The sequence below is a fragment of the Alosa alosa genome, chromosome 11 (genome assembly GCF_017589495.1).
Source record: "Alosa alosa isolate M-15738 ecotype Scorff River chromosome 11, AALO_Geno_1.1, whole genome shotgun sequence".
Lineage (NCBI taxonomy): Eukaryota > Metazoa > Chordata > Actinopteri > Clupeiformes > Clupeidae > Alosa > Alosa alosa.
Genome location: NC_063199.1, coordinates 32,626,207 through 32,643,167, shown reverse-complemented (window position 1 = coordinate 32,643,167; position 16,961 = coordinate 32,626,207). Strand labels below are relative to the sequence as shown.

At 47.1% G+C, this 16,961-nt stretch overlaps 1 protein-coding gene across 1 annotated transcript in view; it reads left to right on the top strand.

Annotated features, from left to right (window-relative positions):
- pparab (peroxisome proliferator-activated receptor alpha b) overlaps window positions 1-16,961 on the top strand; it is a 38,208-nt gene that overhangs the window by 20,589 nt on the left and 658 nt on the right. Inside the window, exons 2-6 of the mRNA XM_048256333.1 lie at window positions 3,439-3,684; window positions 5,731-5,888; window positions 10,469-10,607; window positions 13,522-13,721; window positions 15,669-16,125. Of these exons, the coding sequence (XP_048112290.1) occupies window positions 3,477-3,684; window positions 5,731-5,888; window positions 10,469-10,607; window positions 13,522-13,721; window positions 15,669-16,125 (1,162 nt within the window). The 5' untranslated portion in view covers window positions 3,439-3,476. The remainder of the gene's footprint in view (window positions 1-3,438; window positions 3,685-5,730; window positions 5,889-10,468; window positions 10,608-13,521; window positions 13,722-15,668; window positions 16,126-16,961) is intronic.

Here is a 16,961-nt window from a genome sequence, read left to right as displayed (position 1 = left end):
ATGTAGCCGCTAAACCGTGCACCGACAAGTAGGCTAAACCAGGGGCTACTGCCACTCCATCAGTTGCTGCGTGAGGGTAGTGAGTGACCGTGTGTGGTATCGATACACTAGCCCATGCCAGGGATGTAAGTGGTGTAGATTGGGTGGCAGCCAGATGTGTTTTTTGTCGCCCCTACGGCTGCACTGTGATAAGAGCAGCCCTGATGTTTGATTAGTGGGCGAATGTGATTGTGTTTGTTTATGTGTGGTTCTCAGTTTGTTCTTTGCTTTTGGAGCATAGCGTGTGATGCACCACACCATAAAAACACACACACACGCGCACACCACAGGTGTTTTGGACATCAGCTGTGAAAGCCTGGCAGGTGAAACTCGAGGCAGGTGTGGGCTGTGTCGTCCGGCCGGCCCACCTTGTCCCCTCCTCTGCGGGGGACGGCCCACTCTCGGCTCACTCGTCTGGGAGCCACTGGGGCCCCGAGTTGTCCCCCCACCACACCGTGACAGAGCTGTTAAAGATTAACCCAGACTCCGACCGACCCCCTCACCCCTCCCCGAGGCCACAGAGACTCAGTGAACCACGCCGCAGTGGGGGTGGGCTCGATCGGGAGGACCACGCTGGACGACCAGAGCGGTGCTTCTCCGAAGGGCTTACGGAGTGGTCAGAGATACGGTCATTAGTGTGGCGCTGCAAATGCGATTGGAAATGTCACTGCAGGTAGTGATGAGACTAGTGATCCTAACTTGATCCCACTTGTTGGGGGTTCCAAGAAAGCTGTTTTGTAGTCAACAGGTGCTGGCAAGGAGCATGTAATCCACAGTTAGCAAAAAGAAAGGAGTTGTACCTACAGATGAAATATGGGTGGTTAGAAGAGATTATGTTTAACTATATGGTATTCTTCCAAATGTAGCTTTGAGCATGTCACCACCCATTCAGCCCGTGCTTTTCCGCTGAAAAGCTGTTCTGTAGAATCCATGTTCAATGCTTAAGAAAATAAGCCCTGGTGAGTATGTCATGTTAAATATGGCAGAAAGTAGGCTGTGTTTACGTAAGGAATTACACAAGGCTTCTGGCTCCTTTCTGAAGGTAGGTGGTGTGCCACTTGGGTCACTTTGCCCTGGTGTGTTTATTCTTGTTACTTGGCTGTTAGTGTTCTCGGTGGTGGTATGCAGGGGGGGCCAGCGTAAGCTCTGCAGTGTCACGCCGCGTTGTGTCGGCATGGTGGTGGGACGTTTGGGGGGTGTCGTTGGGGTTTTGATCGGTCTCAGGAGGGGGCCACTTCACTCTTAAGTCACGTTTAGGCTCAGGCCATAGGAGGCTGTTCATCACTGGGCCCGCTGACTGCTTTATGTGCTGATGCAAGAGCCCTGTTGTCCTCTGTGTGTGGAGACTCACGGAGCCTGAATGAATGAACCCCCCCCCCCACCTTTACCGCCCTCTCCAATGAGGACAGACTATCCTTGGAGCTCACTACTTTGTAGCACTTTCCCTGGCAGCCAGAGCAGAAGCCAAATGACGTCTTTGGTCGTGAAAAACCCCAAAGATTGTGATCTTTAAGCAGTGGTGGCGTTTGAGTGGTTTTGCTGATTTTGCGGCAGATATCCCCTTGCATTGTGTCTGCTGGCTGGCGAGCATGCAGAAGGCTTTGGTGTGTCCTGGATTGCAGCTTGTGCCTGTGGTCTAATCCCAGCCGTCTAATCGTGGGCTGTGTGCTCGAGCCTGCCACAGCATGCCGCCGAAGTCCGTCCCTCGAGTCCCTGCCCCCACTCAGCCCTTCCCCCTACTAGGAGCTCCGCTGGCTTGCTGGGTGACCTTGTGCGTCCTGGTGTGTGTTGCTATGTGGGTATGTGTGGGTGTGTGTGTGTGTTTGTATGTTTTTGTCAGGACAAAGCTCGGCTGTTTCTCTGGGAGGCCCCATACCCTCGCTCTCTCGTTCTCTGTCTCACTCACTATCTGTAGGCCTACATCTATCTATCCTTCTATCACTCTATCATTGTATCATTCTGTCTGACACTCATGCTTTTTTCTTTTCTATTTTCTGATAATATCAATAATCGGTCCACTTGTCCAGAGAGACATTATTATATTCCATTCCATTATTATATACCGTTATATTTTGGTCACAATCAGTGGTCATCCTATGAATCAGTCACTGGCTTCTGAAGGCTTCTGAAGATTTGGCCTCCTCCACACTGTATGTGTGGAGACTGTTTACACTCAGGGCAAGAGAGCTTTGTGTGTGTGTGCTAAAGATATTAGCGATTGGAAAAAAGGTTTGCCACTCATTGCATTCCAGACGTGTCTTTCAGGAGAGTCTGATTGAGGGGCGTTCCTCATAACTCAGACGCCATATCACTCTCATGATTCATGTCCTTTGTGGAATAAATATTTAACTTTGGACATTCCATCAGCTCGAATGCTCGTACTATGGCAGTACTATCAGCCAACGGCCAGAAGAGAATGGTGTTCAGCGAATCATTTGAAAAGCACATGATAATCAGCGAGCATGGTGTGTCAATGTCAACTCCCCGCACTCTTCCTTGTTTTTGTCCCCCCTTCTAGAGAGTGCAGTCCTCCCGTCAAGAGCGCAGGGTTACAGCTGGCCCCAGTTTTGGCCGTTGAAGACGATGGGGTGCGGGCGGGTGTTGCGTTGCGTCCCCTTCTGGCTGGTGCCTGGGGATCGTGTTACTTGCTCTGGTATGTAGAATGCAGTGCAGTGTTGTGACATGATGGTGTAGGCTATGTGCTGAGCTGGAGCTTTGCGCTGGCCTTGTGACCCACTGTTGCGTTATTACGCCGAGGATCACTGGCAATTATGACATTAATTAGCGGACCTCAGTGTTGCACATCAAGCGTGTGTGTGTGTGTGTGTGTGTGTGTGTGTGTGTGTGTGTGTGTGTGTGTGTGTGTGTGTGTGTGTGTGTGTGTGATTGCTCGTCTGTATCTGCAGTGGGGAGGGGTCTATGAATACAGTAGGCCTAGGTCTTGTGGGCTAGTAAAGTAAAGGCAGAGCATTCTCTTCAATGCAACTCGATACATTTGGAGTGGTCACATCATGTTGTGCTGGCAGTCACTGAAGTGTGATTGCAGCTATCGTGTCTTAATGGAGTAATAATTCAGAGTGATAATAAAACATTTCCTCTATCAGCTCCATAATCACAGTGGGAGTTTTGCTGACTGCTGTCCTTCTGTTTATCTTATAGTGATGTGAAACAGCTTTGATGGAACAGTTCCACTTTGTTGATATTGCTGATTAATCAAGAAGTTGTTTGGGGACAGAATTGTTTTTTTCTATGAATTACCAATAATCAGCTGTGCCTGGTCTTTTTGTTTCATAGGCTTTTTCTCGTTTTCTGTGTACACTTATCTCTCTCTCTCTCTCTTCTCTCTCTCTCTCTCTCTCTCTCTCTCTCTCTCTCTCTCTCTCTCTCTCTCTCTCGTAGTCTGATGAGTGAGTCAGTCGCTGGCCCTGTCCGCCATAATGGTAGACATGGAGAGCCACTACTGCCCCCCGTCTCCCCTGGAGGAGTCGGTGCTGGGCAGCCCACTGTGTGGGGACTTCATCGGCAGCATAGAGGACCTGCAGGACATCTCCCAGTCCATTGATGATGACGCCCTCAGCTCCTTCGACGTGCCCGAGTACCAGTCTTCCAGTCTGGGCTCCGGCTCTGAGAGCTCCACCATGCTGGGTATGTGCCTTCTTCAGTCGGCCCAAACACACACACACACACACACACACACACACACACACACCACACTTCTCTCTCTCTCTTTCTTTCTCTCTCTCTCTTTCTCTAGAAAGTCATGATAATAAGTTATGATAATATGCATATAATAACTTAATAATAAGAAGTCATTCCCATAATCAGTCTGTTTTACTGTTATACTGTCTGTAATTAAACCATGAGCACCCTTTATAAAGGCTTAACAGAGGTAGAGGATGTATGTAGGTTACAACTTCCTGTGTTGTGATTGAGGTTGCTGAATCTTCCGTGTGAAAAAGAGTCTTTGTGAACTGTAGGAAATGAGAACATGTCAAACTTTCGCAACCTTCTCCAAGTTCAACCTACCACTACAATGAGGTTGATCATTGTAACAACTGAACACATGAAAACCACAAACTCTCTGCAGTGCCCTTTATCTTGCGTCGTGTGGCTGCCAGTATGTCACAAACATTTTCAAATGTTTGTAAAATGACAACACTCAATAGACATGATGATTTGTGAGCTTCTTGTGTGTCTTGTATGAGAGCACTTCTGACACATCTTAAGACGTGGCTAGTATAATGAATAATGCAACTTTCCAGAAAGAACTGGAAGCTTTGACACATGAGTTTGAATGGTGTCCATTTGGGTACATTATGTCACCTGTTTGGTAATTGTGCTGGTAAAGTGGCAATTTGCGGAGCTACAGTTATGTTAACTGGATAACTGAGACACAACTCAAGTAAAAGCAAAGTATTTCTTGAATTCAATGTGTAAGTTATTTATGATCAAGACCCATTGAACCACATACGTAGAGGTTTTTGTTATATGCAAATCATTAGCTGATCAGAGTAATCCCATAATAGCTCAATGAAAGTGTACCGGATAAGTGAGTCCAAGTGTAGGGGCAAATTGTGGAAGTTCTAACACACACAAAAAAACGTTTTAGTCTATTCTAAGGATTATGTCTAAAACCCGAACATAAGTCTTCTTCTGCTTGCTGATTGTCCTTGGTGAGCTTGTTAGGGGGTTAGCAATTGACCCAGACCTTTTAGGTCCTAAGATGCGGAGATTCCTCAGTCAGATGTTATCTGTGTTATGCTAGGAGACAGTCTTTTTTTTTGCCTCAAGGAAATTTGGATTGAGATGTTTTTCCAATGTTTTTCAGTCAATTAGAAAAAAACAACCATTAATGACATGACAGAAGTTTTGCTTTGCTGATGTCTGTGTCATTCTTCAAACCGAAGTCAAGGTTTTGAGGTGTTATTCTGCAACAGGATAGCATATGCCATAGTGAATAGAGTTGTGATTCCCGGAAAAGATTTGGTAGACTGGTTTTAGGGAAAGCTGTTGAGATATGATTTTACTGTTTACCATTTCTTACTGTCTCTGTAGATCTACCACAAATGCTACCACATCTAGTGACTCCGTAAAGACATGCAACATTTTACAAACACCAACAACAGCATAGCTTTGCAGCATCTTTTGGTCCAACCCAGAAGAACACAGAAAGGCAAACCTGTAGTCGGGCAGCCATTAAAAGGAATTTGAAGATGCCAAAACTAAATGTACGGTACACAAAACATATCTCAATTACAAATATACAAGTTGCAATTGATGGTCCCATTAACGGTCCAGACTTGTGTTTGATTATTCCATAAAGAGCTGTGTTGGTGGGTCAGGTATGCTGTTGCAAAGTGTATTAATAGAGCTTGACTGGAACACAAGGTGTGCATGCACTCAGCAGAGGCCTGACTGTTCTGCCATCAGTGAGTTTCCACTCGTACTCCTCTGCCTGACAACGGCAAGACTTGGCAGTCACAACAGCTAATCAGCCTTCTGTTGAACACACAGGGCCCAGGTGCTGTTTTGTGTGAGTGATATTTTACTACACTGTGCACATAAATTAAAATTTGTCTTCCTGTTTTGTCTTTCTTTCTCTTTCACTATTTCTTTCTCTCTCTCTACTTCTCCATCTCTGTCTCTCTATGTCTCTCGCCTTCTCTCTCTCTCTGTCTGTGTCCCGTATAGACGCCCTGACGCCGGCGTCCAGTCCATCCTCAGGTGTGTATGGAACGGTCCCCGGGCAAGAGGAGTTCTCCTCGACCTCGCTGAACCTGGAGTGTCGCGTGTGTGCCGACCGCGCCTCGGGATACCACTACGGCGTCCACGCCTGTGAGGGCTGTAAGGTGAGCGAGGGGATCCCTGTGTGGTACAACAGTTATACTCCCACATGGGAATCAGAACAGCAGAGATGCAGTCACGGATGCCTCTGGAATAAACCGACCGCTTGTGGGTACTTTGACACTAGAGATTTTGGTGTGGACTGGAGTCTGCTTGGGCTGTAGTTTGGTTTGTTTTGTTGATTTGAAAGATGTTTTCCAAACTCAGCTGGGCAACAAGAGGGTCATTGCCTACGGTTCACCTGATCTAATCACATAAATGGACCATACTATAGTTCACAACAAAATAATGTGGAAAAAACAGCAGTGACGGGGGTGGGCGCTGTATCGCTGTATCGCTGTGTGGGGCGGAAGCTGCACTGAATACAACAGGAAAGCCCTGCAGCGCATAGTGAACACAGCTGGAAGGATTATTGGTGCTTCCACTCCCCTCCCTGAAGGACATTTACACCACCCACCTCACCCCCAAGGCGACCAAAATTGTGAGTGATGCAAGTCACCCGCTCACAATCTGTTTGATCTACTGCCCTCTGGGAAGAGGTACAGAAGCCTGTGCTCCCCACTACCAGACTCACCAACAGCTTCATACACCAAGCTGTAAGGATGCTGAACTCTCTCCTCCTCTCCCCTCCACCCTCAGCTACATAACATCCTGGACATTGGACCCAAAATGGCCGCCTGCACTACTCCACTTGCACACTTGCACACTTGTACACTTTACAACTTGGTGTTGTTGTCCTGAAAACACAACACTTCTGCTGCTCTTACATAACTTGCACCACTATGCCACTTTCTTTCTTACTTAGGTCAAACAGAACTACCCAAGCCTTTTATTGGCCTGACTTTGCACTACTATTTTATTGACTGTCTATGCACAATTTCAACCAAATTTTGCTGCTCTTATTTTTTCATTATTATATGTGCCCTCTTATTTACTTATTTACTTACTTTTTTGTTTACTTGAATGTTATGTTTGTCTGTGGACCTAAATTGGCAAAATATGTCTTGTCTTCACCGTGGGATAGTGAGAAACGTAATTTCGATCTCTTTGTATGTCTGGAACATGTGAAGAAATTGACAATAAAGCTGACTTTGACTTTGACTTTGACTTTGGGGGAAATAATCCCCCCTTAGTTTAGCCCAAGTGTGGATATTACCTTGTCCAGCATCCGTGATGTTTAATGCATGTGGGGTTAGGATAACTATTCCACTTTAATACTTTTTTACTGCTGGACTGAACAGACAGCTATTGGTTGAGGGTTCTTCCACTTGAGAGCTTTTGGTGCACACTGGGGTCTGCTTGAGATGTTTGTTTTGTTGATTTCAAAGCCGTTTTCTGAACTGTTTTGCGCACTAAGGGACCATATGTGAGACCAGATCTGAGCATTTCTTACATGTGTATAGTTTGCAGGCAATGAGGCTTAATGTCTGCAATGTTGGGATAACTGCTCCTTTACCTGAGGGTGAAATAAAGTCAGTCCCTTCCTCTCTCTGTGGTGAGGTATTGCTGATAGAGGCTGCTACACAGGACCGGCTAATGTTGGGATAACTGCTCCTTTACCTGAGAGTGAAATAAAGTCAGTCCCTTCCTCTCTCTGTGGTGAGGTATTGCTGATAGAGGAGCTACACAGGACCGGCTAATGTTGGGATAACTGCTCCTTTACCTGAGAGTGAAATAAAGTCAGTCCCTTCCTCTCTCTGTGGTGAGGTATTGCTGATAGAGGCTGCTGCACAGGACCAGCTAACAGGGACCTGCTCCTTTACACAGGACCCCTTCCTCTCTCTGTGGTGAGGTATTGCTGCACAGGACCGGTTGGGATAATCAAGTCACCCTTCCTGTGGTGAGGTATTGCTGGACCTGCTACACAGGACCGCTGCACAGGACCGCTACACAGGACCCCTTCCTCTCTGCACAGGACCTGCACAGGACTACACAGGACCGGCTACATCAGGACCGGCTGCACAGGACCGGCTACACAGGACCGGCTGCACAGGACCGGCTGCACAGGACATGCTGCCTCTCTGTTCCCTCTGCATCCTTTTCTGAGGCGTTTTGCGTTGCCTCTCTGCGTTTTGCTTTGCCTCTCTGCGTTTTGCGTTGCCTCTCTGCGTTTTGCTTTGCCTCTCTGCGTTTTGCTTTGCCTCTCTGCGTCACTAACCAGAATCCCACTTTAAGGTGGTTTTGGGTGCCGGCCTCGCCACATTGGCCTTTTGTTGCCAGGTTGGATTGTTCCTGACCTCTTTTTCACCCAGTACTGAGCAGGGATGGCATACGTCTGGCTAGTCAGAACCGATGTGCGATAGCGTTTGCTTTTAGAAGTCCAAGGCCAGGCCAGCGAGAGGCCTGCAGGTACTGCTGAGAAAGCAGACCTGATGAACTCCACACACCGTCGGGAAGTTCTCATAGGCCCCGCCTCAGCTGTGCCTGAGGGGAAGGTCACGACCCCCAGACTCATCGCTCCATTATTTCTCTCACGGAGGCCTTCACAAACAACCAGCAGAGCAGGCTGGAGGCATTCGAGCTTCACATTTATGAATGGGTTAGGCCTTTTTCTCAGACTTCTCTAAAGGTCTTGACTGTCAATCAGTGTCAGTTGAGTCTGAGTGCTTTTTTTTTTGTACCCTGGTTTCGTCATAAATTGTTTACCCATGTTCTATTAATTCCAGTCGAAATCCATTTTTCACGAGACAAAGAAATAAGTTGCTTGAAAGTTTTTAGCCAGGTATTGGGGTGGGTGGGTGATGGTCACAGAAAATTGGGTCTTGAACTCTTCCAAATACGTGCTGAATAGCACACATACATTGTGGGTCATAACACTTAAAAGCACATACAGCTGCTTCTTCCTGTTGAATTATGGATCTTGATGGAAGCTATGTTGGGAAGGCAACGAGAAGTGCATTTCCACACGTGCGCTCGGGTCCAGCTGTCCTGTGGCCTGAGTGGCAGAGCATGACCCTGTCCTGTCCTCACACTGACCTGTAGCAGTGGACACGGCCAGAAGCATGGCTCTCAGCTGCAAATAGACCCCTAAGCATCTCCCCTCCTCTCTCTCTTTCACACACACACACACACACACACACACAACACACACACACACACAACACACACACAACACACACACACACACACACACACACACACACACACACACACACACACAAACACAAGCTTAATGCTCTCGTTTGAACCCTTCACGCACAGACCCAGAGCTGTGTCCACATGCCTGCAGGGCCACAGGGGGGAATGTCAGGGGATGTGTGTGTGTGTGTGGGGCCTAATAGCTTCTTAAGCAACGCTGCTCTGGCCAGCCTGCCCCTCATCGTGTCCACACAGCTGGCAGCCAGCTCCGGGTGGTGACACGCCGTTCCTTTACGCCAGACTTGCACAACTGGATTGATAGCAGACTTGGATGGGCTCCCTGCTTGGGTGGACTTGTGTGCTCTCTGCTGTTAAAGGGGTCGTCTCCGAACGCTAGTCCAACCACCCCCCCCACACAGCCCCCCCCGCCCCTCCTCGCCCTGTGTCGTTTGTCACCTGACACAGGATGCCTGCGCCAGCATCTTATTGATTTAAAGGAAGTTGACTCGCTGTTTATCCCGCACTAAACTGGCTGTCTTTGACATTGGCTGGGAATCATCGTCTATATAAGAGCAGAGTGAGAGAGCCATGAGTGTCGGAGGCGGGGGGTGTTTTCTCCTCTTCCCTCTGACAGCTAAGAACATGTCAGGACACATCAGCTCACCCTTAACTGCTCACAGCTTCCACTGTATGTTCTAGTGCCGCTCTATAGGCACAGCAGCCAGCTATGTGGTGCATATTGGACGAGGTGGTATAGAGACATATGATGGACTAGGTTGTATAGAGTATTAAACTGTGTATTAGCATCATGGGTGATTTATAGCCAAACATACATTAATGCATCTCATGCCATATGCTATTAGTTGTCTTTGTATACCTTTTGGTGTGAAACCACATGCTTGCAGACAGTGGTTCCATTATGCCCTGTCTAGTCTCAACGGAAGTTGTTTCCACTAAATACCCATTGATCTTGGGTAATGGCATGAATACCACAAATAACAGCCCCAGCTTATATGAGCAGCACAAACACGGGGGCGTTCTGATCAGTGGAACACGCTGGAGGCTGAGATAACTAACAGTATAGCATGAAAGAGTAAACATGCTTACTACTGGGCTTCCGGTATGGAATGCCCAAGGGAGCTGTGTTGTTGAAGCGAAGCTACGACAGAGTATTAGGGCCACACATGAAGAAAAAAAATATTTTTGCCATGGCGAGATTAAACTCGACATGTTGACTTTAAAGTCAGCATGTCGACATTAAACTCGACATTTCGAGAATAAAGTTGAAATGTAATGTCGACTTTAATCTCGACGTGTCTTTATTTACGTGTCGTCGAGATTAAAGTCAACATTACATTTCAACTTTATTCTCGAAATGTCGAGTTTAATGTCGACATGGCGAGTTTAATCTCGTCATGGCAAAAATATTTCTTCCTTCATGTGGGGCCCTAATACTCCGTCGTACGAAGCTGACCAATCACGTGAGCTCTTCCGCTGCCGCCCACAGGGTTTCTTCAGGAGAACCATTCGCCTCAAGCTGGAGTACGAAAAGTGTGAGCGGCACTGCAAGATCCAGAAGAAGAACCGAAACAAGTGCCAATACTGCCGCTTCCAGAAGTGCCTGTCCGTGGGCATGTCCCACAATGGTAAGATCTGTTCAATTCGACCGCGCAACACACTACACACACACACACACACACACACACACACAAAAGTTTTAAGTATATTTTTGGGCTTTTTGTCTTTATTTGGGTAGGACAGTGAAGATAGACAGGAAGGAGTGGGTGAGATGGGCTGGGATCGGGATATGACTCGGGTCGGATTCAAACCTGGGTCCCCGTGGGCACTTGGACCCGTACAGTACATGGCACGAGCGCTGTAGCATGTTGAGCCACAGCGCCCCCCTCACACACACAAACCTAACTTAAGTGTTGCGTGCAATGGCCTGGGCTAACCGAGGAGGAGCACTTGTCACTCAATAGCATGTCCTGTCCAGATGCTATATTTCAGCACCTCTGAGGGGCAACTGCAGTCTTTTGAGTGAATGACACCTGCAGAGTTGGTGTTGTGAAAGAGCCATGCGTGAAACATGAGTAGCAGAGAGTAGGCTAGCTGGGAATGGTGCTTTATCGCCAGCTACACAGTCTGCCATGAACGTGAGCCTGAGCAGCTTGCTATAGTATTGGCCGTACAAACGATACCAGCCAGCTCATGCTGGAATTTACAGACATGTCAGATTTAATTCCCAAATCCCAAATTGATGTTCATCCAAAGCGCGGGATTTAAGCACACTTGGAATTTTCCCACCACTCAAGCTTGATGTTTATTTTGTTGTTGTTTGCTTGGAAAAGCTCTCTAGTCAAGTGACTTGAAATAGCATGTGTAGATTCAGAACACATTATATCAGGTTATCCAGCTGTGGGCGATCGATTAAGAGGATTGTAGCCGTTGACCCACAGTTACCGTTCTAGTTTTCACGGCGTGTCGGGGTAAAGGTCTCAGGTGGATGGTGCTGGTCAGATCACGCCATCGTTTAAAAATGTTCGACCCGAAGGCCAGTGGAAAGGGGCAATGTGTAAATTACCGCATTTGTTTACACTGCGTGTTGGTTTATCCCAGAGAAGCGATCCATAAATGGGTTGTGGTCAACATCTTTCTGTCTGACACGGGGCTGTGTATGTCTGTGCCCTCTGTGAGTAAACACTTAGTGTGGCCAGGCCAGGTCAATGACTTATGACATGTGCACTGCTTCTGTTTCCATGGCTACGGCAGGGTGTCTACAGATGTGGAGGAGGGAAGAGATTGGACGTTTTGACCACACTGTCGTGGCTATGAATCAGTCCGATGTTAAAGTTATCCAAAGCGACACGGACTCACAGCGGCGGGAATCAAACCGTTACTGCTGCTCCACCACGTCCGACGATCTCGAAGAAGAACTTCAAAAAGATAGATCGATAGATAGATAGATACTTATTGATCCCCAAGGGGAATTTCCATAGTCATCATCCCCTACACACATTTCAGACACATTTCCTCTTGTTCTCCATGCTTCTTCTAAAGGCCAGCATTTCCTCTTGTTCTCCATGCTTCTTCTAAAGGCATTTCCTGAAAGCATTCAGACTCTCAGTGCCCCACCATCCTCCCTTTCTCTTGCGCCTCCTACCAAACCCGACTCCTCTCTCCTGTACACTGTCTGCCGGGCTCTAGCAGACGCCGCAGGGTCAAGGAGGCAGCCGCTCGACTGACCCTGCGCCAGGCCTCGGCTCAAGGCTCTCATCCTCTCAGATTTGGCTCAGGAAATGTGCTTAGGCTGAGCTGGATGGGAGCGTCTCCTCGTGGCATCTTTAGGCGCTTGAGCCGCTAAATGTACAATGTTGCTTTCTCAAGAGGATAGCTTGTGTTGGAGCTGCCAGAGCTTGGAGAATTGTAGCCTGCTTTGCCTCTCAGTCATGAAAACTGTTGTTCCCTTTGGCTTTCAGCATACAGTCCTGTCCATGTTTATACACAAGGAAAGATTTAGGTCAGTGTTTATCAGTGTTTGTCCTATAATCAATGTGTGTGTGTGTGTGTGTGTGTGTGTGTGTGTGTGTGTGTGTGTGTGTGTGTGTGTGTGCTGTATGGATGCTGGGGTTGGTGAGCAGAAGAGAGACGTGCTCTGGGAGTAACCTGCTGTCACTCATCAGTTATAACACTCTGAGCAGAAGAGAGACGTGCTCATCAGTTATAACCTGCTGTCACTCATCAGTTATAACACTCTCCTCACTCTCCTCACTCATCAGTTATAACACTCTCCTCACTCTCCTTACTCTCCCTAATGCACCCAGCTCTGATCCAGGATCAGTAGAGCATGTGCTTTTTAAGAACACTAACTTTTCTTAAAAGCTCTTTCATGATGTGTCATGCTTCAAGTTAAATGTAAAATGTCTGAGGCCTGTAAAAAGGGGGGATTCTTAACCACGGTTGTCCAGAATCCTTACAGATCCTGCATCCGTTCCCTTGAAGTGGGACTCTATAGAGGGTCCGCTTTTGAAGGCCCCTCCAACTTGTAATCTGACTCAGCCTGTCCCCCTGGGTGTCCGCAATCTGTTCAAACAGACGAGGCCCCTGCTGTAGCTGCGCCTGGCCAATCGCTGCCTCCCGGAGTTCCTTAAGAGGGATTTGAACATCCCAGTGTCTCAACAGTGCTGACTCTGCCAGCTCAGCGTCCCATGCCATCCCCTCCTTTCCTCACCGCGCCAGAGGCTCAGCTGAAATAGAGTCGATTGCGTCGGCCTGTCTGCTGATCTGTCTGGTCAACGCGGGGTCACAACACTTCCTTTTTTTCCTCAGCCAGTCTCCAAAAAAAGCAGAGAGAGAGAGAGAGAATGTGTCAAGTGCCGGACATTTGTACTGTATATTATTGGGGGAGGTGGGGATTCATGACATTTCCTAGACTATGTGTATGTAGATATATTGTGCTGTAAGTTGCAGTCATTAAAAGTGAATAACAAATCAGCTTTCAGTGAATGGTTACTTTAGAAGGGATGTGCTTATTTTGCTGACCTGCACTCCTCCTGACAGCTATCCGTTTCGGCCGGATGCCCCAGTCGGAGAAGCTGAAGCTGAAAGCGGAGATTCTGACGGGGGACCGGGATGTGGGGGATCCGCGGGTGGCTGACCAGAAGACGCTGGCTAAGCAGATCTACGAGGCCTACCTGAAGAACTTCAACATGAACAAGTCCAAAGCAAGAACCATTCTCACGGGCAAGACCAGCACACCGGTAAGGGGAGTTGGGGATGTGTGTGTGTGTGTGTGTGTGTGTGTGTGTGTGTGTGTGTGTGTGTTGTGTGTGTTATGGACAAAAAAACCCACATCAGTTGGCCTAAGAATGGGTTTGCTTCATTTTCAATAGTTGTAATCTTAACATGTTTAGCACCCAATAGGGTTGGAATTGTACTAATTGTACCATATCCAATATAGGACTGTGTGAGCTATACGCCCAAACCTCAAATCAGTCACTCACAACAATCAGTCCTCATCCATTGCAATGGTGATGAGTCTGATGCGATCTTACATTAAAACATTGTTGAAGACCGCACACAAAGTTAGGCGTTGACGTATCACATTATTTTTTTACAGTCGATCATTTGAAATCTTATCTCCTAGTCACCACATAGAGTACCACATGTGAGAGGTGTATCGAGGTGGAACCCATTCTTTTATGGGGTGTGGAAGGAATGTGAAGTTGAAGGGGAGGGGTCAGTGCTGACCGGACTTCACAGTGTCTTATGTGTGCAATACTGGAGCGATTGTTGCAGTCACTGACTGTTCACTTCCAGCGGTTAGCCACGGCTCCCTGGAGTCAGGCACAGCTGTTGGGAAGCCCCGTTTTCAAGCGGGCGGCTTCTGTCCTGGTATATTGCACATTTTAGGTAATGTGCTGGACAGCTGTATTCAGACTTTCTTTACAGTATGACATTCATCCATTCGGTTCATTTCATATTGGAGATCATACTAGAGATTACTGTATGGTTCTAAGAGTCTGAACGCGTGGTTCATACTAGAGATTACTGTATGGTTCTAAGAGTCTGAATGCGTGGGTCTTCTAACCTTACAACATAGTTCTGGACCCCTCAGCATCTGCTCAGTCTAACTTTGTAAGCCATTGTTTAACCTTAAGAGAGGTTAAACACATAAACAGACTTTATCATCAAGAGGCACTCACTCTGTAAAGCCAGTAATTACTCTACAGACTATGTAACATGAACAGGGTGGACTTACAGTGCTACTTACTGAGTAACCTATAAATAATCCTTGGCAGATAGTCAGGGAAGCCTCTTCCTTTTGACATACATTAGTCCTTATCCCCATAAGGGAAAACAGACCTCTCATTCATTTCTACTTTGCACCAGCGACGAGGCTAGCAGGCAGATGAATCTCTGTCTGAACTGACAGAGTCCCGGCTCTGATTATTTCCCACTCTGACTGTTGAATCTCAGTTATCTAGTGCTAGCCTATAGCTTGGCTGTTGTTTATCTGTGAATAATACCTCTGTTCCCTAGCCACAATGAGTCACTCTGGGCCTGTCTAGACAAACAGCAGCAGGTGCTAGCCATGACGCCTGTGTTGCCCCTCGGCTTTGCCCTCTCTACCATCTCATTGACACATGTGGAACAAAACGGGAGCACTATTTCCCGTGGCAGTTTAGCAAGTGTTAAGATAAATATACATTGGTGTAGTTATACAACTTGCTCAATGGAGTGTCAGGTTTTCTGCAAGTCATGGGCCCACAGCTAAAAGCACATTGCTGATTAGATTAGATTGGTTTTGTTTGCACACAGTAAACATCGCACACTATCACCTCACTGCCTTGCCCTGTTAAACATCTTCATAATTAGCAATATGTTTTTTCATATATTCTCATGTGTTTGCTGTTGCACACAGACATTCATAGAAAGGGTCAAATTGTCAGTGTAAGACAATGACAGTTGTAATTGTAAGCATGCACTGGTCTACTGTACTCAAATGGCATGCATTTCAGCATAATACCTTTCCAAAGCTATCATGCATCTATATGCTACTGAGACCTTGAATTTCCCCTTGGGGATCAATAAAGTATCTATCTATCTATCTATCTATCTATCTATCTATATGCAACACAGATGATTGTCAGTGTAGATCTCAAAGTCAGTCAAAGCCATAACTGGCGTTTGTTTCCTCCCTCTAGCCCTTTGTCATCCATGACATGGAGACGCTGCAGCTAGCTGAGAAGACGCTGGTGGCCAAGATGGTGGGCTCGGCCGCGGGCAGTCTCCAGCACAAAGAGGCCGAGGTGCGCATCTTCCACTGCTGCCAGTGCACCTCCGTGGAGACGGTCACTGAGCTGACCGAGTTCGCCAAGTGCGTGCCGGGCTTCTCGGGCCTGGACCTGAACGACCAGGTGACACTGCTCAAGTACGGCGTGTACGAGGCGCTCTTCGCCATGCTGGCCTCGTGCATGAACAAGGACGGGCTGCTGGTGGCCTACGGCAGCGGCTTCATCACGCGCGAGTTCCTCAAGAGCCTGCGCCGGCCCTTCAGCGACATGATGGAGCCCAAGTTCCAGTTCGCCATGAAGTTCAACGCGCTGGAGCTGGACGACAGTGACCTGGCCCTGTTTGTGGCCGCCATCATCTGCTGCGGAGGTGAGGGGAGGGAGAGGGAGAGGGGGAGAAAGAGAGAGAGAGAGAGAGAAAATATGGCCATATTATAATAATAATAATAATAATAATAAAGCTTTATTTGTATAGCACCTTTCATACACAGAATGCAGCTCAAAGTGCTTTAGGCACACAAAATAATAGTCAGTCAGTCAAAATCACTTTTCTTTGCTGTTTATGTTATTCAGAACATATCAAAAATATAGAAAATGGCGTCATAAGACTGGCAGCCTTAACCCTCTTACCCCCACAAGCACGCCATATGGCAACTGTGGCAAGGAAAACTCCCATATTCCAGGAAGAAACCTTGAGCAGAACCTGACTTAATAGGGGAGCCATCTGCTTCTGGCAGGCTAAACCCTCAATAGTAGCAGATGATCTGAAAATGTAGTCTACAGGATAAGATGAGTTAACTAAAAGTTTCCTGTACAGGTATGTTTTCAGATCTTTTTTAAAATATTTACTGTTATGTACAGAGGCAGGGTGTTCCATAGTTTGGGGGCATAATGGATAAGCAGCTTCTCCATCTTTGTTTGTGGAGCACTTTGGGTATTTGCGATTAAAAGATTAGAATTGGATGATCTAAGTTTCCTTTGTGGTTGATAAGATATTAAAAGCTCAGATATATATGAAGGTGCTATGCTATTCAGAGCTTTGTAAGTAATTAACATAACCTTAAAATCAATTCTATAGGAAATAGGGAGCCAGTGCAGTTCAGCCAACACAGGGGTGATGTGTTCTCTCTTCTTAGTCTTAGTTAAAAGTCTAGCCGCAGAGTTCTGTATGAGTGCCAATTTCTTTAGATGTTTCTTTAGATATTG